The 26,159-nt window shown below is 32.7% G+C and overlaps 2 protein-coding genes across 2 annotated transcripts; both read left to right on the forward strand.

The window, feature by feature from the left end:
- The first annotated feature begins 979 nt into the window (after positions 1-979).
- LOC133202251 (MAP7 domain-containing protein 2-like) lies at positions 980-2,639 on the forward strand. Its single transcript, XM_061338046.1, has 3 exons — positions 980-1,203; positions 1,372-1,544; positions 2,395-2,639. Exons 1-3 carry the CDS (start codon positions 980-982, stop codon positions 2,637-2,639), a joined length of 642 nt encoding a protein of 213 aa, XP_061194030.1.
- A 4,720-nt stretch (positions 2,640-7,359) lies between these two features.
- LOC133202248 (receptor-type tyrosine-protein phosphatase alpha-like) lies at positions 7,360-24,436 on the forward strand. The gene is made up of 12 exons (XM_061338044.1): positions 7,360-7,440; positions 9,582-10,184; positions 10,349-10,454; positions 10,576-10,867; positions 11,070-11,157; positions 11,568-11,644; positions 12,232-12,268; positions 12,991-13,091; positions 15,794-15,934; positions 16,453-16,601; positions 23,860-23,995; positions 24,212-24,436. Exons 1-12 carry the CDS (start codon positions 7,368-7,370, stop codon positions 24,299-24,301), a joined length of 1,893 nt encoding a protein of 630 aa, XP_061194028.1. The 5' UTR covers positions 7,360-7,367; the 3' UTR covers positions 24,302-24,436.
- Positions 24,437-26,159: the final 1,723 nt, after the last annotated feature.

Below are 26,159 nucleotides of genomic sequence, written 5' to 3' on the forward strand. Positions count from 1 at the left end.
TAGTGATATACTTTGCACATCAAAAGTTGCAGCGGTTCGTCCCGAATATTTACCTACCCGGAAGTAGATCTAGGGGTGATAACTCTAATACAATTTTGATATCGGAAGCAAGCAATTGGATTGTAAAGTGACATGTTGAAATGACGTCATTTCGAATGATATGAGAAAAATTCCAACGTGTCAGTTGAAGAATCAATATGATATATGTTAATACATTCATTACTTAAAGAACTAATTATTATTGTATTTTTTATTGTTGGTACCCGTCTTACTGAATTATGTCGATTCACGCATATTTAAGGGGCGCGGGGGGGGGGGGATTGAGACACATTATCTATTTTTATTTCTTTTCATGTTTTCCCAAATGCTCAGAAGTATATTATTTATTTTAATCCATGTGAAATTGAAAAAGCGAAAAAAGGGGTTTCGCCCTCCAATATTCTTTTAAGGGGGGGGGGGGGGGTTACAGGGCTTAATAACCCCTGCATTCAGGTCCTGTAAAAAGGACCCTTTCCCAATTCAAAATTTCCCAAATACCATGCAGATTGCATTAATTAGTGCTTTTTATATTAAATAAAACTTGAATTATGAGACTTTGATGATAAGAAAATAGAAATAAAGATTTGAATATTGATTAAGGCATAAAACTTAAAAGATACTCTTTAATCAACATTTTAACTTGATATCAGACATCAGTATTTCCAAGGTTTGCCACTTTTTCGATTAAAAATTCCCAACTAAAAGGGTACAGAACCCTGTACAAAAAAGGTCTATTAAACCCTGGGTTAGCACCAGTTGAGTTGACGGCCTAAATTCCAAACTTTATTTCCGGAAAATGGGGGTGAAGGTCCAGAATATTTATTTACAGAATATGCCCCCACCCCCCTCTGTAGAACCCAAATCCTCAATCACTAATACAATTTCTATGTTTATTTTAATACCTGTATTTCTTTCAATCTTCTTTGAAAATTAGGGGGAAATGAATATCGAGAGGAAAAAACAAATTCGGTTTAAAAGTGAGGATGACATCCGGCTTCTGAGGGAAATTGTCGCCAGTAATCCCATGAAAAACAAGAGCAAATGGGCAGAAATCGCTGCAACCCTGTCATCACCTGATTTTATTCTAGATGCTAGGAGAGTGAGAGAGCGGACACATCTACTCATTGATCAGCATAAGAGAGAAAACCGAGAGAATCTCAAAAGGTACACATCTCTCTATTTCTCTCTCTGAATAAATACTACACATATATTTTAGTTGGATCCGCTCTTTGTTTATGTTTTTAGTTACACAATATTGCGGGTGGACCAAAAATCTGATTTTATAATAAATTCAGACAGTTTGAAAACTCATTATTAAGTACTATTTTTAAGATCTGGTGTTGATGAAGAAATAACAGAAAAAACTACTTTACTTGATGAAGTACTGGAGTTGAAAGAAGAGGAAGAAAGGGGAAAGAAAGAAGAAAAAGAAAAGAAAGAAAAATCCGAGAACATGGGGAAAGAAATAAGAAAGAGAGCCTTAGAGTGTCTGACACCAAAAAAAGGTATGCACATGTAGTACACTACATACATTTACAACATACTTAGTAATAAAAATAGCTTTTTTGCATATGCGATTTACCTGATTGCAGAATTGCAGGGCTGATACAGATTTATATCTCCTTGTAGATTAAACCTTAAAAAACAATACATATGGTAATACATCTAGTTATAAAAAAATTTGTTCGTATTCTCTTAATTTTAAATTACTGTTTTTGATACAATAGGCTACATGTCATTTGTCAGTGCATGACAGGCCCGTAGGAAGCAATTTTAGTTTGGGGGACACAGCCATACATTTTCAGTTTTTTTTTGGGGGGGGGGCACTATGAACTACCAAAAATTCCTTGACAAGCAAAAAAATCATCAGACCTGTTAATTGAAGGGGCACAAGCATAGCCATGTTTTCTATAGTATTCTATATATCGGCAAAATTATTCAATTGGGGGGGGGGGCACGCATGATTATTTATTTGTATTTTTCTCAAGTTCATGTGTGCTGTGTTTATTACAAGCATGTAATAAACATACTAAAACATACCCTCAACCAATGTCAGCCCTCGGCCCTTCGGCCCACTAGCTGCGTCTCGAGCTGATACAAGATGTGATATGGAAATTAAAGGGTATATATTATTCTCTATGTATATCACGGTGTACATGATATTTTTGAAAATATTTTTACCATCATTATCTTGTAGTATATTTAATGTATGCATTCTCTAATAAATTCCGGTAATTTATTTGCAATTACAAGTAAATTACATGCTATAGATACAATCTACGTGTATTTAACCCCCCCCCCCCCCGGTCTGTGTTGTAGAATATATTTGCTTCTTTCGAAATTTATTAATTTCAGATGATGAGTGTGGGGCACCAAAAAGGAAAAATTCCCAAACTTACCTCGTCGACTATTTAAAGGAAAAGACCGAGATGGAAATGAGAACAAAAAGCGAAGAAATGGAGTTCAAAAAGGAACAACTAAAATTGGAAAAGGGCAAATTTGATCTGGATAGACAAGAGAGGATGCAAAGGATGGAAATTGAAAAGCAAGAAAAACTTGCTTTTATTGATTTGTTAAAGAAATTAACAAAAGATAAATAACAAATAAACAAGTACATGTACTGTGATAATTCACATATGTTATAACTGAATAAATTATAAATGAATAAATTAAGACACATTTAAAATCTGTTCTGTTTAGTACCTTTGCACATAACCGCCTATTATCATGCATTCATACATGTACTTAGTAGTTGATGCACGTTTTAGGCCAAATACTCTTGTAGGGATGGCGGAGGTATACCAAAGAATGACCCGGTCTCGCTCCCATAGAGAATAGTGTGACAGTTAGTTAGGATTGATGCTACTCTGTAATACTTTCCAACAGGTTGTAAATACAGTTTTTGATTCTTCTTATAATCAAGAAAAGCAAAGAGAGTTAAAATTTTGCTGAAAGTCCATTCTACACACACTCTCACTGCCGATATTCTTTTGTTAAAGCGCATCTGATTAGCTGAGATCACACCTCCCCGAAATGGGGGTATTAGGTAGGGTGATAATGGGTATGCGGGGTCACCGTAGAGGGAGTAGACATCATTATTTGCCTTTGTCATATATTGTTGCAGTTGATGCTCAACGTCGCTTTCTCGTAACATACCGGCATCATGACGTCGACCTTCAATTGGACCAAAGAGGTGCGCTATCATTCCATCAGGTGTCGTAATACACTGAAACTTAAGACCATGGACTCTCCTATGGCCATTAAACACCAACTGCTGATGAGATTGGGGTCTGCATATTGGCCTCACCGTTCCGTCTATAAAACCCCAGCAATTTAACAGCGGGGCTCCGCAGTTACTTATGGCTGTGGCCATTTCATCCAACTTTGCGTGCGACAACCAAGGCTGATTTAAACTCTCGAGTCTGTGTCCGTGGCTTGTATCAATGAAATTAAGGACAGTGTTAAAAATGTATGATAATTCAGCAGTTGATCTCCCAAATATATGCGAAAGGTCTTGTAATCTACTTGGGTACGCTAATCGGCGAATAAGAATGCACAAACCTTCTATTCCAGAACATACAGTCCTGTTTTGGCACACAATCTTTCTTGGTAAATCTAATAAATACTAAAATAATAATTGAGATTAATATTATATCAGTAAAAGTACATGTATGTCTTTCTTTGCTTTACAAATAAAAGAAGTAGGGTCTTTATTGACAGTGACAATATATCCAAGATGTGTAAAACCAGGAAAAATGATGAAAATAATTGTACGCATATGTAGTTAATCAAGGAAATTCTTTCAATGTTATTGTTAAAATTCAATCTATCGAAAAGGAGAGATAGAGAAGTGGGTTATTTTTTATCAACATTTCCGGTTATGAGATACTTACATGTACATTTGTTGATACAAATACTTCCAGAATACAGATACCATATTTTAGTCACAACTTAACATACGAAGAATATACCATAACCCATTTTTTAAAATTTTGTGAAGTGTCTTTCTTGATGATGAATTAAAGTGTTTATTTCATCAACTGCATAGATTTTCTAATCATCAATCTAACAATATGCACTACGTAAAGATTATCTGTATGTCAATAAATAGTGTAGTTAATTATATCATCAAAAACAATGAACCTTCAAATCAAAATGAACAGGTTTAAATTTTGACAACAGTATAAAAGCACACAAGGACTTGTTTTTGGAAATATGTGCTTATCAATCTTAAATGGAAAAGGAAGAAGTTTTCAAGTGGCCAATTTAGGACGCGCATCCAATTTTCGGTTTCCATACCAATTGTTAGACCTTTGTATTAATACTAAATTTGACTACGAACTATTCCGTCTACCTGACCAATACATAGATCTCATGGCGGGTAACCGGTCATACCTGTCAACAGGGGATGTTTACTCCTCCTAGGCAACTGATCCCACCTTTCCGGGAGTCCTTGTTTTATGCCCTCTTCACAGATTTGTATTGTTTGTAAATATTTTAAGATCGATCACTGTTCGTTATCTTCACCTTTTTCATTTTAGCAAATTTACATACGTATGGACTAAATAGAAAAAAAATTGTCAAACAAAAATATTATTGGTTTGGTCGGAGAGATATATGATATTTCTTTTTTACTTCTATATCCCTAGTCTCATGCCCTCTCCTAGTGTGTGTGTGGATGTTTGTGCATTTTTTCCTATGAATGAATAAGAAAGAACTTTTAGACAATTTTGCTGTCAATTACAGTTAATTAACAAAACCTACGGATCAAAGAAATATTTACAAGACCATTTGTTTTCAACGTGTAAATGTGAATGGTCTTATGTATCATACTTTATTCATTGAAGGTTTCTATTTTTTCTAACATGTTATATTTATCCAATAAACATGAGCATGTTTACTTTGTTTAATGATTATTCGATTCAGTCATAATTTTGTCAAAACCCGAATATAAGAGTGTTCATGTATGATGCAAATAAGATATTACCCTTGAATATAACTCTGTTTAACATAATATATGAAAAAAACCGATTCTGTTATGAATTTGTAGCAGAATAATAGACGTAAACATCTGGATTCGATGTTTTGTACATTACGTTGGACATTCAATTATTGTTTTCAAGATTTATAAATTTAACAGAAGTATTAGGAGAAAGTCTTATCCATGTTGTTTGTGCTTAAAAGAAGTCTTTAGTTTAATAACTACATAGCTTCAGATACCAGAGGTGGACATTTTATGGAGAGAGAGAGAGAGAGAGAGAGAGAGTTATCATTAGGTAACAAATCTTGCGTCAAGGAAAACTAAGTACCAGGCATTCTTTTTTAATTACATTATATTATTTTTCTGACAAATAGCAGATGGATATTTTCAAAATACAATTTAAAATTATTTTTATAACACCCCCCCCCCCCATACATGTAATTATAGCAAAACAAAGAAAAAAGAAACAAACAAAAGATTAGATGTTCCAGTACCTATACTTCTGTAATTGTTTGATTTTAAATGATTTTAAATGTTGAGAAAGTTCTAGGAAATATTCTGATTGGAAAAAATCTATATATTATTAAAAGATAAACATTAGAAATGGATCGTTTTATATGACTTCAACGTTATACATATAATGTTTGTAAAACAGACAATGTGATTGAATCAGGTGAATCAAATAACATTGCGTTCTTGCTTAAGTTATTATTAGCGTGACCATTTGCCCATTAACATACAAATATAATTATCTACTGACTAGGAAGGAAGTTATACCCATTGACGCAAAAGTACTGCAAAAATTTACGTGAGTCGTATTTATTTGTAATTTATTTTATGCAGGAGGAGTCATGAAATCAGGAGCGGAAGATTTAGCTTTTTTTTATTTGATAATTTTTACCATGGGTAGTGAGTTTTTATAACTTTTCATTCATTTATGTATGTTTCAAAAGCAATTGTTGATGGATGTTTTACGCACATTAGTGCTTAACAATCACGATGGATATATTGTATTTTGTTGAATACTTAATTTGTCCATGTAACTTAACATGTTTGATAAAATGATATTTCAATTACATGTACGTTTAAATAAATCTTTCAACATTATATTATTATGTATTTTTCATATTATAAAAATGTTTTTCACTTAAAAATCTATAACAATTCTCTTTAATATCAGTTTGCTTTATATTGTATCAGGACTATCAGCTTTGCAGTATGAATCAGTTTCACAGTCTTCTGCGCCTCATAAAACTAGATATTCCAAGGAGGAATATGCCTCTTTTGCTGTTGACGGAGATCCTTTCACATTTACCATCACCAAGGCTGGCGTGAATAACTATTGGAAGATAGCATTTGATACGGAAAGGAATATGTCCTGTTTTACATTTGTTATTAGAGCAGGTGTTTATATCTTTAATGTTATCTGTTATTAACTATAGTTCATTGTCAAGCTTCAAGGTCCAAGATCAAAACTGATACTTTTTTCCCTGTGTATTTTCCCTATATAGAATAATACAGGTAGATGCAATATAAAATATTATCAGATCATATGCCAAATGATGTGCCAAGTGAAAAATCTAATAACTTAAAAATTGTCAAAGAATGATAACTCCCCATTCCTCATACAAATATTGTTTTAATACATTATATCTGCCGGTCCTCTCGAATTTTCTATATAAACCACTATCATTTGGAATTGTGTCAACAATAAACATGTTTCATGTTATTTATTAAGAAGATCAGAACTTTTAATATTACTAAATTTGTCTGCTTCACAGATGACCAAACTGAGCTTCAAGTCTTATCTATAATTCATTTCGACGAGACATTTCTTGTCTCTGAAAGCAATTGAGTCCTATTCATTATACAATTATCACAGGTACTTGTGGACAGGACCCCCCCCCCCCAAATATACCCCACAGGTCAAAAAATATTTTTATGTATTTTTTTCATAAATTATTCTTCTAGTACACATTTACAATGTATTCCATAAGAAAAATCCAAAAAATAACGCAGAATTAACGTTTTACTAAAAAATCATACTCGCGGTATTATAAAATATCGAAAAAAATACATAAAAATATTTTTTGACCTGTGGGGTATATTCGGGGGGGGGGGGGGGGGTCCTGTCCACAAGTACCTGTGACAATTATTACTAAAACGTACAGTGTTACTTAAGTCTTAAATACAGGAAAATGGCTTCTAAATAAGCTTTACCATTTCATTTGTAGGTCTATATTCCCTGAACGTTAATATAGATAATACACTTGACCAGTACTGTGCCAATTTCACCGTGAATACTTCACTCTCAACAAACAATATTACAGTGTGTTGTTTTAAACAGATGAGGGGGAATTCTCTAACCCTCACCAGAAGAGATCAGGGAGTATTACGACTGTATGAATTCTCTTTTAAAGGTAAACTGCTACCCTTTTGCTAGCTGCAGATTTATAACTCGTTGATCTGAAAAAAAAAGTTGGATGGGTGACCAGAGACATAGGCGTCGGAAGCAAATTAAAAGTGGGGTGGCTAATTGAAAGTTGGGGGGGGGGGGGCTAAACCAACGAAAAAAGGTAAGCCCCAATTTTCAATGCCTATATTATGTATATCTTTGCAAAAAAAGTGGGGGGGCTAAGCCCCCCTAGCCCCCCCCCCCCCCGGTTCCGACGCCTATGAGAGAGACACAGATCGCCCATTGAAAACAAGTATATCAATTGTATTCCAAAAAAGTACCCATGTTTTCGATTGATGGCAGTTTGAATATACGGAGAAAAAATTGAGAAACGTGCGCATTTTTGTCAATTTTTGGCTCTCTGAATGTCCAACTTTAATCATTAGACAGTGAGCTACACATCTGCAGCCATCTCTTTGTAAATAAGAATCTTACATTAAAAGAATGGGAAAAATATTTTGATTTCCTGTATACGATTAATTTTACCTGTCCTTTACTCCTTTTGACTATTCAGTAATTACAGTAAAAGTCCACAGATTTAATTGTTCGTTTTCTTCAATTTCAAACCTAGAATCTTCTTGTCCAGTAGAACTGGGTTTACCAAATGTCGTGTACATGTCTGCTGATCCTTGATTTAACTTCTATTTTTTATAAAAATAGAATTGATATTATACTTTTGACCAAACAGTACTTGCCACTGTGAGGAATTGTACGTCTTCTATATGTTACTGTTTTTTATTAATAATAATATCTTTTCCCCGTAATCCCACTCTATTCCTTCAAATTAAGTTAAAACACATATTATGAAAGTGTTTTCAGAAAATTTTTCGACATGTCGCCTGATTTTCCTTTTCTGTAGATAAAAAAATCATTCCAAATAAACTTTACACATAAAAATTATAGTTCTCTTCATATTTCACTGTAAATAAATATAACACAAGTTAGAATTTTTAAAAGTAGTTCTGGAAATGATTATGTCAGCAAAATACAAATATATTGTAATTTATTTTTCTTTTCATATGAAAACATTAAAATTAGCATACATGTATTTACACGATATACTATATTACTACATGCTTAAATATCATTGCATTATTCCTTCATATAAGTAGTCCACTATCCCTGATTAATAATAAGTTCTACTTTCGAACTAAACCTAGATTGTTTACGTCGATAAATGTTGAAGTAAAATAATCCAGAACATTGAAAAAATACTTAATTCTCAATGATTCTAAAAAAATCTGTAATTTAGCATAAAATGTGTGTGTACTTCTTTAAGAATATTCAAATTTAAGAACCAATTTCATGAATTAATTAGAGAATGAAATAGCATTGTCAGAGTTGACATTTTCTTAAACATCTGAATTTATAATTTGGCGATATTCATTTAAGCACTACCTTGACAAAAATTTTGTAAACTATTAAAATAGTTTACTACAGTTAACTATAACATGGAAGTTTTTACTGTAGTGAATCAAAGTTTTTACCATAGAAGATCAAAATATTTTTACTAGGAATGGTTTTATACCATTTTCTCCACTTCGTACATGTAATATCCATAATCAAACATTTTTTTCTTAACTTTACCTCATAATGTGTAACTAAAAGGCATTACGGCCTTAAATCTTAAGAAATTCTTGAATAAAGGTTCATAACACATCGAAGAATCAACGTTTTTGTTCTAGTTACTTTAGTTTTGAGAGAGGTATTTTATACCAGCTGAGCTGATTTTTAGAATAAAAAATGTGTTTTAAATTTCAAAATAGTGAATGTTACTTACAACAAGATAAATTTACCGCAAACAACCTAGAGTTTACATCCATTCACTAGAGTAACAATGAATACGGGTGCTGCTTGGAAAAAGTTTACATAAAAAGTTTTTTTAAAGTCGTTATATGAAACTCAGGAGAACACATCTTTGTTTTTGTTTTAAATAAAAGTAACGCTGTATAGAAACATGTTGCATTTATAACATAAGAGTTAGACACTTCTAAGGGCGCAAGGGGCAAATGTGTTAACAAAAAAAATTAATTTGATTGAGGGTCTGTAATACAGACATTTTTGAATCGCTGTTTTCTAATAACGCTATTCTATATTTTTTTGAAGACTGTAACGAAAGCCATTACGGTGAAAATTGCAAAAATTGCAATAAATCCTGCAGAACTTGCGACCCTGCAAGTGGCTTCTGCTTGACTTGTGCTAATTCTTCCTGGTACGGTAAATCCTGTGATAAAAATTGCCCATATAACTGTTCAGATGGAAAGTGTGACATAAATAATGGAGTTTGCAGCTCATGTTATCCAGGATATTATGGACAAACGTGTAAACCTTGTAAAATTGGATGGCATGGTGTAAATTGCAACAAGTCTTGTAGTGAGAAGTGTAGAGGAGATTGTGAAAAGGAAACAGGCGCTTGTTATAAATGTAAATCAGAGCTCTTCAAACCGCCATCTTGTTTGAAATGCATCGAATCCATTTCTAAGTGTTTGAGTTGCGATAAATGTGATGTTTGTGATAGAAGTCAGAGATGGGATAATTGTCCGAATAGAGTTGTCACGAACTGTTCAGACTGTAGGGGTATCAATTGTACATCGTGTTCGAAAAAGTCATGTGATATAAATGTGAATAAGACTTGCACTTCATGCCCTAATATATGCGTATTGTTTAATAAAACAATGATTGGCACCACAACAATCAACACATCTTCTCGTGAGTAATTTACCATGAATTTTAAAATCTTACTTTATTTCGATAAAAATCCTATGTATTTTTTTTAATTTTATCATTTGATTGAAATAAAGGAATTATATTAAATGCTCATTTCTGACAGTTTATATAATGAATAAACACATTCTTCATTCTCTCTTGACCAGAAAGTCTAATGAATTCTGGAAACAAAGAAAAGAATGACCTATTATTGGCAGTACTGTTTGGAATGATAATTTTGGTACTGCTTCTTATTCTTCTACTGATCAAAAGGTATTTATTGTAATGAATTTATATTGTTTTTTGAATTCAAATGATGCTAATTGTTTGAACTCTCAAAGTCATGCATTTTCCATCACCTTTATAAATTAGAATTATTTCGATCACTACGCAGATTGAAATTATTAAGAAAATCAGAGATCGTTAGAGCCTTAGATTCTCAGGAGAATGGACCTAGAGAAGAGCAGCCATTAAACCATGTTGTACCACAGCACATTCTGGGGAACGAGGCCAACACGATATTTCTCGAAGAAATAACTCAGGCAGACGACATTGTCATTGATGAAATTCAAAGACTAGATGTGGAGTATACTAATACCATAGCTCATAGGATCCCAGTGGACAAATTCATTGAGTACCACAGCATCAGACGTGAAAACAACGTCTTTGAGGAAGAAGAATTCGCGGTAGAGTTTGCATTTCTTGCAACAGCCATTTGAGTTTACTGAAAAAAATTATCAGCTAAATTAATGAAATTTACTAAATCTCCTTTAAATTTGAAAAGTTTTCCTTAAAGTAAAAATGTTATTATTTTTTTTTATTATTTTGTTTAAGAAAGCTTTTAATTTTTTTTTTGATGAGTTCAAGCTAAAATTTGAATCATTTTAGAAAATACCGACTGGGCTAATGGAACTATACACAGAGGCTGTAAAGAAAGAGAACATTTCTAAGAACCGCTATAGATACGTATATCCTTGTAAGTTATCGCTCTGTTTCATATAAATTCTTTTCCACAATATGAATGATAAATCGGAAATACAAAATGTTGCAGTGATGTAATGCGTTTTGTCTGTGTACATATATGCTAATCATGTACTGTAATAGATAATAAACATAAAACTGTAAACAAAGTGTACGTAGATTATAAGAAGTACTATATATATAAACAATTCTTTATAATAAAACTCATGATTACTAGTAAATAGTTGATTGTTAACATGGTTACAGATTAGGTACGAATATATAGCGCCATTTTATACCCATTATGAGGAAAATAGGCTTTCATTATTTAAAAAAATAAAAATGTACATTCAATGATGAAGTACGTCATAAGGAAATATTTGTTCAATATATGAATTATCTACAATGATGCTCTTTTTGTTGTAGATGATTTTTGTCGGGTTGTACTTAGCACTTCCGAAGGACAAGGAAGAAATGACTATATTAATGCTTGTTATGTCGAGGTCAGGAATAGTGTTTAATTTTATTTTTATTTTCAGTAATATTAATCTTATCTTATATAAATAAAAATAATTCGACAAGTGAAATATTTTAAACGCTTTTATAAAACCAGTATTTAAAAAAGACCTTTGGGTTTTCAATAAGATAACGAACTGTTCAAAGTCCATTTAGATAATACAAATCGGGAGTAGAATACTTAATTTCAATGTGATATTAGTTCAGCTTTTGAGAATATGAAAAAAATAATACCTACATTTAAAAGGTGAAGATAACGCACAGTAGTCGATCTTAGAAACATACAAACAATATAAATTTGTGAACAGGACATAAAACACGGACCCCTGAAAATTCCAGAGGTGAGATCAGGTGTCTGGATTAGGGATTCCCTGTCAATCAGTCACACGCCGTGGCCCCTATGTATTAATTGGTCAGGTAGACAAAGTCTAATTCGTAGTCTACTTCAGTGTGAAAATAATGGCCTTACAGGTAGTATGAAATATGTCAATCAAAGCTACGACCCAATGATAGTTGAAGCATCCAAGATAGTAAGACCTAAAAATACCCTAAGGCTTTATTCTCATTTTTACAGGGTATTAAAGGAAATCCTACCTATATTGCAGCCCAGGGTAAATATAAGAAAATATTATATTGCATGCATGTAGAATCCAAATCCAGATTTAAAAAGAATATCTCTAAGGAATCGAAATACTACAGACAACAATTTTTTTAAACAAAAGCTTAAGTAAGCAGAATATTTAATTTCAATGAGATTCTAGTTCAACTTTTGAGAATAAAAAAAAAATAATATACATACATTTACTTCAAGTTCATGCCTTAAAGCAACTTCATGCATTATGACATTGATAACACCTTATTTAAAATACTAACAGTTTTTATTGTTGATAAAAATGAAAACACATGAATAGTCTACAATATGTAAGTATTTGCGACACATTATGATGTGTCTTAAGGCCCTAAAAAAAAACCAAACAAGTATCATATTCAATGCCATGAAGCCTATTTCACCATTACCTGTCGTAATCTTTATCACTCTTTGTAATTTACTATATAATTTCAACAACTTCTGCTCCTTCATTCATAAATCCATGTTATTGTTCGTTTTTTTTTTAATTTTATATGTCTTCATTTGCATGTTCCTCTTCATCCTAATAAACATCTTACTTTTCAATACTTGATCAAATCAAATGAAATGCAGTGAATTTAGCAAAATGGCAGTTTTTTTTCCTTCAAAACTTTTTTCAACCTCAGATTAGATTCATTATCTCACATCTTTTATTTTATTTTCACTCATAATGTTGTAAACTACTAAAGACTACCTTTTATATAGGACCATTTACTCCCGCAACATTGGTTGATTTCTGGAGGATGATTTGGCAGGAAAACAGTTCAAGAATTGTGATGCTAACAAATTTATTTGAAGGCGATCATGTGAGATATTTAATAATGCTTTCATAAGCACATAAAATGTTTTTAAGTCACCTGAGTCACTAAGGTGACCTATTGCTATCTGTTTTTGTCGTTGGGAGGGGGGCTCTAAGGATTATAATATAGTAAACATGAATTATTTTTTTGGAAAATTACTGTCTACGCTCGTCGGCATTAAGCAAACAAACTAAGTACATAGCTATGATGAGCAATGGTGCCTCTTTCCAAATTGTAAATTTCATGGCCCATGTTACCGTGGGTCTCTATTGATTATATAGGGAAAATGCATTATTTCCTTGAAAATCTTCTTTGCTTTTGGGTATTAAGCAGATAAACGAAGTGCATTGTTATTATCAGTAAGATTACATCTACCAAAAGTCGCCCGCGTGGCGCAGTGGTTAGAGCGTCTGCTCTAGAGTCGCGGCAAAAGTAGTTGATCCTTACGTCGCGGGTTCGAATCCCACTGTGGGACGTGGAGACCGGTCCTTCGGATGAGACCGTGTAAACGAGGTCCCGTGTCGCAGTAGGTGCTGGCACGAAAAAGATCCCTCACTGCTCAATGGCCGTAAGTGCCGAGTATAGGACAAAATTTCCCATATGAGTGAAAAATTCTCGAGAGGGACGTTAAACAACATACAAACAAAACACCTCTACAAAAATTTTGACCCCAGGGTTAGGGGCTCTTGGTTCTATTTATTATGTACTGAAAATGTATTATTTCTTTGAAAATCCTTCTAGGCTCTTGAGTATGATGTGTACAAACTAAATGCAAAATTATGATGAGCAAGGGTGAATTTTTTTCAGAATTATGTATTTCATGATCCCTGTTTCAGGGGTTCTGTTTGGTGATTATGATGGGGTCTATAATGATCATATAGTGAAAATGCAAACCCATTCTTTGAAAATCTTCTTTGCTCCCGCGTATTTATCATATAAACGAATTGCATGATTATTATGAGCAAGAGTACCTTTTCCAAAATAGTGAAATTTGTGGCTCCTTGGTCAGCGGCTCTTATGTTGAAAGTGGGGTGGGGCTCTATTGACTATAAAGTGAAAATGCATTATTGTTTTTGTAAATCTCTTCCAAAATGTTTAATGATATGGCTCCAGGGCCAAGATTCTGGGGTTAGGGCGGATCTCTTTGGATTACATGTATATAGTCAAAATGCATTAATTCCTTGAAAATCGTCATTGCTTTTTGTGTATTTAGCAGATAAGCTAAATACATTGTTATGATGAGCAAGGGTGCCTCTTCCAAAATTGTTAATTCTATGACCCCTGGGTAAGAGATTCTGGTGAAAGGGTGGGCTTTATTGATCAGATGGCAAAATGCATAAATAATTTAAATAGCTTCTTCTGGGCCCCTTGGTATTTAGCAGGAAAACAAATTGTATGTTATGATGAGCAAGTATGTCTCTTCCAAAATTATGAAATTCATAGCCCCTTGGTCAGGGGTTTTGGTGTTAGGGCGGGGCTCTGTTGAGTATATAGTGAAATTTCATTTTTTCTTTGAAAGTCTAATCTATCTAAGGGTATTTAGCAAACAGACTAAATGCATAGTTATGATGTGCAACAATGCGTCTTCCAAAATTATGAGTAACTTGGCCCCTTGACTCTGGTTTTAGGATGGGGCTCTTATGATTATAGAGTGAAAATGCATTACATCTTCGAAAAGCTTCTGTGCTCCTAAGTTCTAGTATTTAGCAGATAAACTAAGTGCATTATAATGATGAGCAAGTTTGCCTTTTCCAGTATTATGAATTTCATGGCCCCTTGGTCAGGGATTTTTGTGTTAGGATGGGATTGTGTTTGAATCTATGATGAAAATGCATTATTTCGTTTATATTTGGGAAATTCTGGACCACATGGTCCAGTGATCTGGTGCTGGCCAGGGGTTCTTTTAATTTGTATTCTTCTGAGAGAAGTGATTACCCTTTGCTATTCACCTATGATGATTGATTACTGTTAATAATGTCACTGAAAGATCAATAAAATGGGAATGGTAAAAGAATTTTTAAAATATATTATTCAAATAGTATTTTTATTGCTTTCATGGTCGTGTAGATTTATAAATAATAGATAAATAAACTTGAGACAAAAATACCTTATCTTTATATATATGCAATATTCTTCAATAACCAAAAGAAGCCATTGTGAAGGGGAATGAGATGAGTTCAATAACAGTGCTCAGGCTCTATTTTTTTGTTTAGTTTATATAGTGACAAATAAGAGGGAGGGGGTACAGGCAGGTAGGCGGATCTTCTTTTAGACATGTTATACGGACTACTTGACTATTTATTTATTTTTTTTTTATCCCTGGTCGTGCTTTTTCTTGCTCTTGGGCAACATTGCTTCATCTAGCGGTATATTTTGTTTTATTTATACATCTGTGGATCGTTTACAGTGTTGTACTATACTCAGGTGACCATTCAGTCTCTTTGGCCCTCTTATTAAAGATAAAGTGGAATAATATTATTTCGTGGGTTTCAATTTTGTTCTTAATCTCACTAACGATTTTACAACCTTGGTGAATATAATTCTTTTGGTTACATCATTCATAACAAGAAATTCGCCAAATAGGTTATATCCTAGTGGACCCAAAAATGTAAAGCAAGCAATGAAAAGTAATAACCGTACATTTAAATGATTCTAAAATATTATAAAGTTTCATGTAAAGGAAATGAAAAAGATGTTTTTTCATGCAGATGAAATGCCTTAAGTACTGGCCTGAGGAAGAGGATAAGTTTGGTGATATTGTGATTCGATTGGAATCTCAGGACAATTATGAAAACTATACAATTAGACACCTGGTTGTGCAGCAGGTCGGGGGTGAGGATGAAAATCCAGTAAGAATTATCAGATTTCCAACAGAAAAATATATGTATTTATCACATATTTACCCCTTTATTTTGTGGATATCACTCATTCATATTTTTTCATGTACCACTGTTGTGACGTCACGATTGGTTTTTGCATGAAATGGTGAAGTAAAATAATGTGGATTCATATATGAAACATGTGATTAAAAAATATCCTATGATTTATGGTTGGGTATGATTTTTATCCAACGAGTTGTTTCTTATTTACCCTCGAGCCTTGGCGACCACAAACATAAAATCATGGGAGATCCTACATATATTTATCTCTCAAATTCAGAAATACAAATATAAAAATATATCATGATATAATATAATATAATATATTTACATGTCAACAAATAAATAAATGCATGATTTTGGCTATATGTGAAAAAATGTACAAATATATAATATACACACCCAATTGTGCAACATTAAATGATTTTAATAAATTTTCCAAATCCGGAATACCCAATCATTTGTTGAACTAATATTCTTTCTTATAGAACGAAGTAATTAAAAAAGTGACCCAGTTTCACTTTACTGGTTGGCCTGATTGTGGAGTTCCGTTCGATGTTGATAGTCTCCTCTGCTTTCGGGATCTTGTGAAAAATGACCGACCTGAAGCTGACGGTCCAATAATTGTTCATTGCAGGTAAGTAGAGTTATCAAGGTTGATAAACAATGAAAGTGTTCTTTCAAAATATGTCAGACAAAAGAATAGCCTTTATCTATATAATATCATGTAAAATGCTGCAATTAAGAAGAAAGAAAGAACAAAACAAAACATTAATTGACATTGCTGAACGATAAAACAATGAAAATAAAATGATGGTATCTTATAGAGCGAGATCCATTGGTTTATCTACAAAACCTTATATGGTGCTTTATTCAGTTCCTAGGTATAATAAAAGACTGAGATTTGTTTAAAAATAAATCCATACAATCTTAAGTACAAAGATTGTCCTTAGTAGATGTTACTGTTAATCTTCGTTTATTAAAATGTGGTTAAACTGCTAGAAACATCTAAATACCTATAATGATTGATCATTTTCGTGATAAATTTCTGTGTACATAAACTTTGATTTCACTTCAGCAGAACTCAATAAAAGCTTAAAGTACATGAACTCAGAAAGAATACCGATAATAAATTTTGTTTTTTAAATTATTGACCCAGCTGAAATTAAAAAAAATCTCGATGAGAACACTTCTAATAATATTGAGAAAGATATTGCGGAAAATGAAATTTTACATGTACTTAAAAATATGAAAAATAATATTTTATATAATTTTTATTAAATGTCCTGTATAAACTTATAACTGGATGTCAAAGTTTTAGAATAAAGTCAACTGTAAAATTATTATTTCTGATACACAACAGGTTTTATTAAAGGTAGGGGAAACACCAGATTTATTTATGACTTAATGTCTTATACAGAGTCAATAAATATACCAGGTCTGTTAATGCTAAACAACTTTGAAAACGCATATGACTCAATTTCGTGGTCTTTTCTTTATAAAGCCTTGAAATACTTTGGATTTGGCAGAAAAGTTACTGAGTGGATTAAGATCCTAAATACAAATTTAAAGCATCAGTTTTGCAATATGGATTTTTATAAGAACAATTTCTTGTTCAGAGAGGTTGTAGACAAGGAGATTCCGTTTGCTCCTTATCTGTTTCTCCTTTGTGCCGAAATCTTGGCAATTTTAATCAAACAAAATAAAGATATAAGAGGCGTTATAGTAAATGAAAAAGAACACAAAATCTCTCAATATGCAGATGATACATGTATCTCACTGGCCCTTGACGGTTCACGAAAATTCTTTGCTGATCTCCATGCTTTGGATTTCTTTTCACAATTATCCAGGTTAAAGAGAAAAATTCATAAACAAAAATTATTTGGATTGGTTAAAAAAAATTCAAGTAAAGTTTATCATAATTCAGGATGGAAACTAGATTGGGGATTCAAAACCTTCACTTTGTTTGGTATAATTTTTTCAGTAGAGTTAGAAAATTTTACTGATATAAATTACAAAATTATTCTACCAAAAATTAAATCATTGATCCAATAATGGAATAGATGAGTACTTACACCTGTTGGTCGTATCGAAATTGTAAAAACTATTTTTTGCTACAACTTATTTATTTATTTCCCTTCCTACACCAAACTATGATAAAATCTCTTCATTTTGTAAAGACCGTTTTGAATTTACATGTGGAAATCAAAGATTGATAGAGTTAAAAGGGATATAGTTACTCAAGCTGGAGGATTAAAGATTAAAGATGGTAAATGTGGATATTTTCATAAAATCGCTAAAATGTACTTGGATCAAAAGATTGGTAACAGAAAGTAATAAAGTATGGCTAGACATATTTTTGGGAACTAATGGTATTGATGTTGTAAATAAATTTATGGACTTTGGTGATGCTTTTATTTCAAACTAGATGAAATCCCGCGCAAGCGCGGGGAATTGAATTTATACCACTGCCGACAGAAAATATATTGTAGTTTCTACTGACAGCCTACAGGCTTATAGCAGGAAGAAATACTTTTTTTCAAAATCCCGCATGAAGTAGATGTACGTCTCCAACCACCCCCTCCCCCTTTTTTGTAAAAACTTGGAAAATAACAATTTCATAAATTAACGTTTATTGTGAAACCTGTTATACTATGTCATGAATATTGTATTTTAGATGCTTGTATTTCATTTCCAACAAGGATAAAGCAATGAATATGCACATTTTACTGATAAATTGATTTGGGGGGGGGGGGGTTCACAGGTACTTGGGCTTGGTTTATAAATATGTATGTACCTTATTGATATGTAAAAATGTACATTACTTATTTTTACATACCAATAAGGTACATACCTATTTATAAACCAAGAACCAAGTACCTGTGTAAAAATTAGCTTTTAACGCCCTATGATTGGACTGTTGCGAGAAGCACTGATTTTTACACTCAGCGGCTTACTTTGACATTTAAACGTGTCATGTACGGAGGGACGGACTTGGTATTAGATTAGAAAACCTTACTAGAAGTTATAGGTATGGTGTTAGGGGCACTTACATGATTTACTTCTATGCAATCAACACAAGAGATGATGGGAGTTAGAATGACATAGATTAAAATACCTTGTTCGCGAGGGATAGTATTTCCTTTCAATTGCATTTTATGAAGGAATCAGATAAAGAAAAAAAAAACAATCCGGAATAAAAACTTGACAGTAGTTGGTCAAATGGGAAAGGAGGGGGGGGGGTAGTATAGGGTGTTTCGCTTTTTTTTATGTTCATGCAGCTATAATCGCCTCGATTTTCTTTTTAACATCGATGCTATATGATGCTTCCGTCAATATTAAGATCTGTGAATGATGAAAATAATTTGCACATTTCCCTTTTTAATCGGTTATCATAGCTGATTTCTTTTATATCATTTAAATCAAGTTTTGATTGAATAATTCAGTTATGACGTTTTATGAAATAAATAAACGATTGCTTGTTGTCAGTTTCATTAAAAATTGTCAGTAACTTAGATCCGCCAACTTGAAACGTCACCTGAGTCACTCAGGTGACCTATTGCTATCCGTTTTTGTCCGTCGGCGTGCGTCGTGCGTCGTGCGATGTGCGTTAACATTTGAACATTTTTAGCTTCTTCTCTGAAACCGCTCAACCAATTTCAACCAAATTTGGCATATAGCATCTATGGGTGAAGGGGAACAAAAATTGTGAATTTCATGGTCCCTGCCCCCCTGGGGCCTGAGGGGTGGGGCTAAAACCACCAAAATTAATGCAATCTTTAAAAATCTTCTTCTTTACTCCCGGACATCAACCAGTCAAACTGTTGGCATCATTGTAATGAGCATTGAGTCCTCTACCAAAATTGTGAAATTCATGGCCCCAGGATCAGGGGTTCTGGTGCTAGGGCGGGGCTATATAGATCATATAGTGAAAGTGCATTATTTCTTTGAAAATCTTCTTCTCTGCTCCTGGGTATTAAATAAACAAACTAAGTATATAGTTATGATGAATAAGAGTGTCTCTTCCAAAATTGTGAAATTCATGGCCCCAGGGTCTGGGATTCTGGTGTTAGGGCGGGGCTCTATTGATTATATAGTGAAAGTGCATTATTTCTTTGAAAATCTTCTTCTCTGCTCCTGGGTATTAGATAAACTAACTAAGTACATAGTTATGATGAGCAAGAGTGCCTCTTCCAAAATTGTGAATTTCATGGCCCCTGGGTCAGGGGTTCTGGTGTTAGGGTGGGGCTGTATTGATTATATAATGAAAATGCATTATTTCTTTGAAAATCTTCTTCTCTACTCCTGGGTATTATTGAAACACATTAAATACATAGTTATGATAATCAAGGATGCCTCTTCCAAAATTGTGAAATTCGTGGCCCCTGGATCAGGGGTTCTGGTGTTAGGGCGGGGCTCTATTGAATATAAAGTGAAAATGTTTTAATTCTTTAAAAATCTTTTTCTCTGCACCTGGGTATTATTTAAACAAACTAAGTACATAGTTATGATAAGCAAGGATGTCTCTTCCAAAAATGTGAAATTCATGGCCCCGGGGACAGGAGTTCTGGTGTTAGGGCGGGGCTATATAGATTCTATAGTCAAGGCGAATTATTTCTTTGAAAATCTTCTTCTCTGCCCCTGGGTATTGTTTAAACAGACGAAGTACATTGTTATGATACACAAGTATGCCTCTTCCAAAATTGTGAATTTTATGACCCCAGGTGTAAGGGTTCTGGTGGGGGGGGGGGGGGGGGGGCTTCTATTGATTATAAAGTGAAAAAGCAAAATTTCTTTGAAAATATTCTTTTCTGCTTCTGGTTTAAAAAGCAAAGAAGCTAAGTGTATAGTTATGATGAGCAAGAGTGCTTCTTTCAGAGTAGAGTAGTGAATTTTATGACCCCTGGGTCAAATGTGCTGGTGTGAGGGTGGGGCTCTTGATAATATAGTGAAAATGCATTAATTCTATTAAATAATCCTGTTTGCTCCTTAGTGTTAAGCAGATAAACAAAGTGATTAGTTATGATGAAGCTCTGGTGTTTTTTTTTTTTCGGGGGGGGGGGGGGCTCTATTGATAATATAGTGAATCTGTAGTAAAAATGAATTATTTCTTTAAAAATCTTCTCCGCACCAGGGCATATCTGAGGTAAATAGAGTAAAAAATTTTATAAGGAAGATGATTTTTACCAGATTTTTAAACATCTGGACCATTTGGTCAAGTGTTCTGGTCCTGGCCAGGGCTCTATTAGTTTGTATTCTACTGAGAGGAGTTATTCCCCTTTGCCATTTACTTTTGATAATTTATCACTGTAAATAATGTACTTGAAAGGTAAATAGAATAAGAGAATTATGCAAGAACTTTTATTGTATAATACAAAAAGTACTTTCATTGTTTTAATGATCAGATAGACTTGTAAGTAGTAGATAAATAAAAATGAGACAAAAATAACTTGTCTTATTAAATGTTCATCAAAGACCAAGAGAGGCCAATGTAAGAGATTTCAACAAGGGATTAAAGTAGTACAGAAGCATTGATAATTTGTTAATATACCATATGGTGATAGTGATAAATGGGGAACGGATTAGAACCTAATTCATTATCTGTTAATGAATATTAAGACCAATTATTTTGTTGATCATGATCACCCTATTTTTTTTTCTTTTGGGCAACAAAGCTTCACCTTTCAGTTCATATTATACTCTATGCATCCTTTCAATTATTGTATCATACTCAGGTGACCGTTAAGGCCCTTGGGCCTCTTGTTGCTATTTCATGGCTGTTTATAGAAAATGAAAGTAGACTTATAATTTAATGTACGATACTTACTATGCGAGTGAAATCTAAATACAGTTTACGGACATCATCTTGTATCTTGTGTATTGTTCGAGGAGTAAATAAGAATTCTGGTTCACCCGTTTCGGAGTTTATTTGCAAAATTTATTAATTTATGAGTATAGATATCATAATGCCTCAGAACAATATATTTTGGTGTGAGTTTTTACTTTATTGCAACATGTTTTGAAAAATGTAGATAATGATGTACATATGAAATACAAGGCTTGTTTTATTCCTGTATGGTATAATTATAATATAAAAGTAGTTAACAAGAACATTTTTATAGAAAATTGGCCATGGTATAAAATGAGAGTTAAAAATATTGGAGATTTTTTTGTCAGATGATTTCAAATTTCTATCAAAATCTATTTTCCAAGAAAAATTCAACATTACATATGTAAGCTTCATGCAAAATAATAGCACTGTTTGTGCTATTTCAAAGTTTTTAAAAAGTAAGTCCATAGATGGAAATCTTTGAAAAAATATTATCAACCAAATTTACCTTTTTATTTTGAAAATATTTTTCATAATTAAAAATGTACGAAAAGTATTTTTAATTAAATAAACAAAAATGATTTAATTCTTATCGCAATTTCAATGTGGAATGTAGATTATCTCCCTACGTAGTGATTGAAATATGTATAAAAGATGTTTTAAAAGTTTGTTTTAAGACTACATCTGATTCCTCTGTGCAGTGGTTATAATAGCGAATTATCCATAGGATCCTTCCTGTAGATTTTTATCTTATGAAAATCAATATAAAAAATACTGACTTTTGTAAGTTTTGTACTCAGGACACTGAAACTATAACAATGTGTTTGTCTTTTGTGACTATATTGTATCTCTATGGAGGAATTTGAATTTACACATATACAGAACCATTTCAAAAAGAGTTGGATTTAATGTCCATAATATAATTTTAGGTGAAATACCTTTTACTAAAGACTGTAGAATTGAAAACTTTATGATACTATATACAAAACAATATATCTTTTTATGTTTATTACATTCAAACAAAAATAGCTGTTTTTACTGGTTTGTTAAGCTATCTGAAAATGAAACACAATATTCAGAGTTGTATATCTATTAAGAAATCAATACTGTTTTACTTTGAAAAATAATGGATTTTGTGGAAAAACTTATTTGAACCAATTTAAGACAATGTGAACAGGTTTTTGTATTTTTTTTTCATATATATTAAGAATCAATTGATGATAGTGATATTGTATGAAGCAACCTCCATATTAAAGTGCAAGGAGATTATTAATGGGTGTATAAGTGCTAAAACAATCCATTGTAATTCTGCTCTTGAAAATATTTTGATTGTTGTGTATAATGCAATGGATAATTAAAAAAAAATCATATTTTAATTGAATTTACATTGTTTATATTGCTCATCCTATGTAGAGTAAACAGATTATTGTGTTCTGTATATAATCATCTCCTCCTGCGTGACTCATGTGACAAACATGTATGTTCTCTGCTCTTCTACGATGCCGTTTTCAAATTATAATTTATTCTTAACCTTTTACCAAAATTTGGAAATTCATTCCCCACAGGTACATGTTTCCGGTCTTAGGGTTAGGGTTAATTTATCATAAATTGAAAATACTGTATACAGGGAAATTCTCGCCCCCGTTTTATTTTTGCCCCTTTCGCCCTACACATAAATGGGTTAATGCAAGACGTGGTAGATTCAAACAAGACGGTATAATTTCTTAAACAGAACTGTGACTGTGTGAATTTAAAAAAAGGCAAAATTGTTTGCAAGTTTTAAAAGGCGAAAATAACACGGGGCAAAAACTATCCTGTATACAGTACTTTACACCTTTGGAAAAACTTTTTTACTCATGTACATTTAGCAGCAAACTGTTTGCATTATAATAACAAGTCATAAGCACTTTACTAAAATATAAAATTTATAATCTTTGGGCTCAATGGTGGGGTTAAATTGGTCACATACTGAAAATGCAGTATAAAATAAAATTTTCCTTTTTTACTCAAGGACATCAAGCAAAACATTTATAACGTAATTTATAACGTAATGATTACGTTACAGCGCGGGTATAGGGAGAACGGGGACCTTCATTGCTCTGGATTATTTGTTGGAGGAAGGATCTGCAATGGAGAGTGTGGATATCATCAACTGTGTCTCCAAACTCAGACAGCAAAGGGCGCATTCCATACAAACTAAGGTAAGATTTACAGATTATTAAATTATCACTTATAAAAAAAGAAAGATGTATAATGGAAGGTGTAGAAATCATAATAATTGTGTCTCCAACACGGCAAAGGACACATAATATATAAAATTACATTTTTAAAAAAAGTTTTTTGGCATTAAACATTTATAGACGAATAAACGTTCCTTCCAAGTTATTCTTAATTCTTAATTTTTATTCAAACTATAGGCGCAGTACATCTTTCTCTATGACGCACTTGCACAGGGATTGAAGAATATTAGAAGAAAGTCATTATATCAACTTGTCGATGAAATTTGAAACCACGTCGCTTTTTTTTTTAACCAGGGACGTTCGTTCTACTTATGTCCTCCAAATGTGTTTCATTAATTGCTTTTTTTTTTGTACTTGAAACTTGATTGCAAATATACATATTATGCTTAATTTGCATATTTATAAGCATTGATACTTTGATTTCCATTTTATCGATTGCGAACTGGTATTTTCGGATTGATGACAATAAAAGCTATGTCTTTTTTAAAACTATTATTGAACATAACATCTGACTAAGAAAAAGAGGACAGAAATTATGGTCTGAACATTTGAAACATAGAAATTAAAAAAAGAATTATGCTTGGTACAGTGGTAGCATTTGATATGAGATATGTTGACGTTGTACTAAGGACATTTGAACGACGTGAATTTCATACAGTATAAAGCATCACATTAAGATTAAAATTATACAATTATAATGCACCCAGAAGTTGTTCGTAACAAAGGTTTTGTAACAATCTTGCATCATGGTTATTTGCACAAAGTTTAGCTGAGATTGAAGTGTAAAATTTTTATCAATACAAAAATGTTGTATTTAATCCATGTAATTTTTGTCCTGAGGGTTAGATATATCATGGCATTGATCAAACATCATTTCGACTAATTCAAGTTTGCAGTAATATGTGTAATCTTCTGAAGATCTTGGTATGGAAAAAAAATCTAAACTCTGTGCCTTTCTACTGTACATGTGCATTAGAAGACCATTAGTAGATCATTCTTGGCACAGAGATTGGTAGGGACCAAGACTTCTTTCGTCATTCTTAACAATGTTTTTTGTATAAGGCAAACATCACATGTATGAGTAGATTTCGACAATGAACCTTTAATTTTAGAATTGAAGGGTCATTCTTTCATACTCCACACAAAAGTGACTGCTTCAGGTGGTATAATCGATTCTTCAATCAATTACATTTTGGCAACATTCAGGAAGTAAGAATTTGCAGTATAAATGTTAGCTAGATGACAAGGCTGTTTTATCAGCTTGTTTATTTTTTTCATTGCCCCATCAGAGATATTAGATGAATTGAGATAATTGTAATTCTGTAATAGCAAGGTAACCTAGATTATTACTTTGGACAACTTATCAATGACATTGAAAAAGGCACAGATGAGTTTATTTATTGTTTATTTACCCGAGACGTTTTGTTCAAGTATCTTCCGTTTAGTATATGCATATATAAAATCTTAGTGCTGCTTGGTGATTTATAACTCCAAGGATAGTATCAAATTAAATACAGGATTCTAAAACACTTGCTGAGCCTTCAACTCGACATTTAGTTATATCGACGAAGTATTAACAATTAAAAATAATTACTTCAATTCATATGTCGACTCGATTCCAGTGAGCTTGAAAAAAAAAGATATAGTAGAGTCTGAAACATCTGTTTCATATTTGGATATTTTACTAGAAAAACGTTAATGGTAACCTAACAACAAAGCTTCATGATAAACGTGATGACTTCAACTTTTCAATCGTCAACTTCACTTACTTATGTAGCAATATACATGTACACTTATCACCTGCATATGGGGTTTATGTCTCTCAGTTAACGTTGATTCGATACACAAGAGCATGCATGTTCTACCTATGAACAATTTCGAAAACGAGGTAAGTTATTGACAAACAAGTTGATGAAACAAGAATAGCAACAGTATACAGTTGTTGACTGGGGTAGAGGGAAACAGTCGATCTGTTGGACCGGTGTGCAAGCTGTTGCCCAAGGCCGTAGGCCGAGAGCAACAGCTTGCACTCCGGTCCAACAGATCGACTGTTTCCCGAGACTCCTGTCGACAACTGTTTTGTTAAACCCCATACTAAATCAAATTCATAAAATTATTAGAAAAT

Source organism: Saccostrea echinata, unplaced genomic scaffold, assembly GCF_033153115.1.
Source record: "Saccostrea echinata isolate AGI-Se365-2 ecotype Australia unplaced genomic scaffold, CSIRO_AGI_Sech_v1 ptg000046l, whole genome shotgun sequence".
Classification (NCBI taxonomy): Eukaryota; Metazoa; Mollusca; class Bivalvia; order Ostreida; family Ostreidae; genus Saccostrea; species Saccostrea echinata.

Bases quoted from the DNA above. Each gene is read 5' to 3' on its own strand.
- LOC133202251 (XM_061338046.1), top strand. From the start codon at position 980: ATGAATATCGAGAGGAAAAAACAAATTCGGTTTAAAAGTGAGGATGAC. The intron at 1,204-1,371 runs GTACACATCTCT...ACTATTTTTAAG, and splicing joins AACCGAGAGAATCTCAAAAG to ATCTGGTGTTGATGAAGAAA. The intron at 1,545-2,394 runs GTATGCACATGT...TATTAATTTCAG, and splicing joins GTGTCTGACACCAAAAAAAG to ATGATGAGTGTGGGGCACCA.
- LOC133202248 (XM_061338044.1), top strand. From the start codon at position 7,368: ATGAGGGGGAATTCTCTAACCCTCACCAGAAGAGATCAGGGAGTATTA. The intron at 12,269-12,990 runs GTAAATATAAGA...CCTTTTATATAG, and splicing joins TACCTATATTGCAGCCCAGG to GACCATTTACTCCCGCAACA. The intron at 16,602-23,859 runs GTAAGTAGAGTT...ATTACGTTACAG, and splicing joins CCAATAATTGTTCATTGCAG to CGCGGGTATAGGGAGAACGG.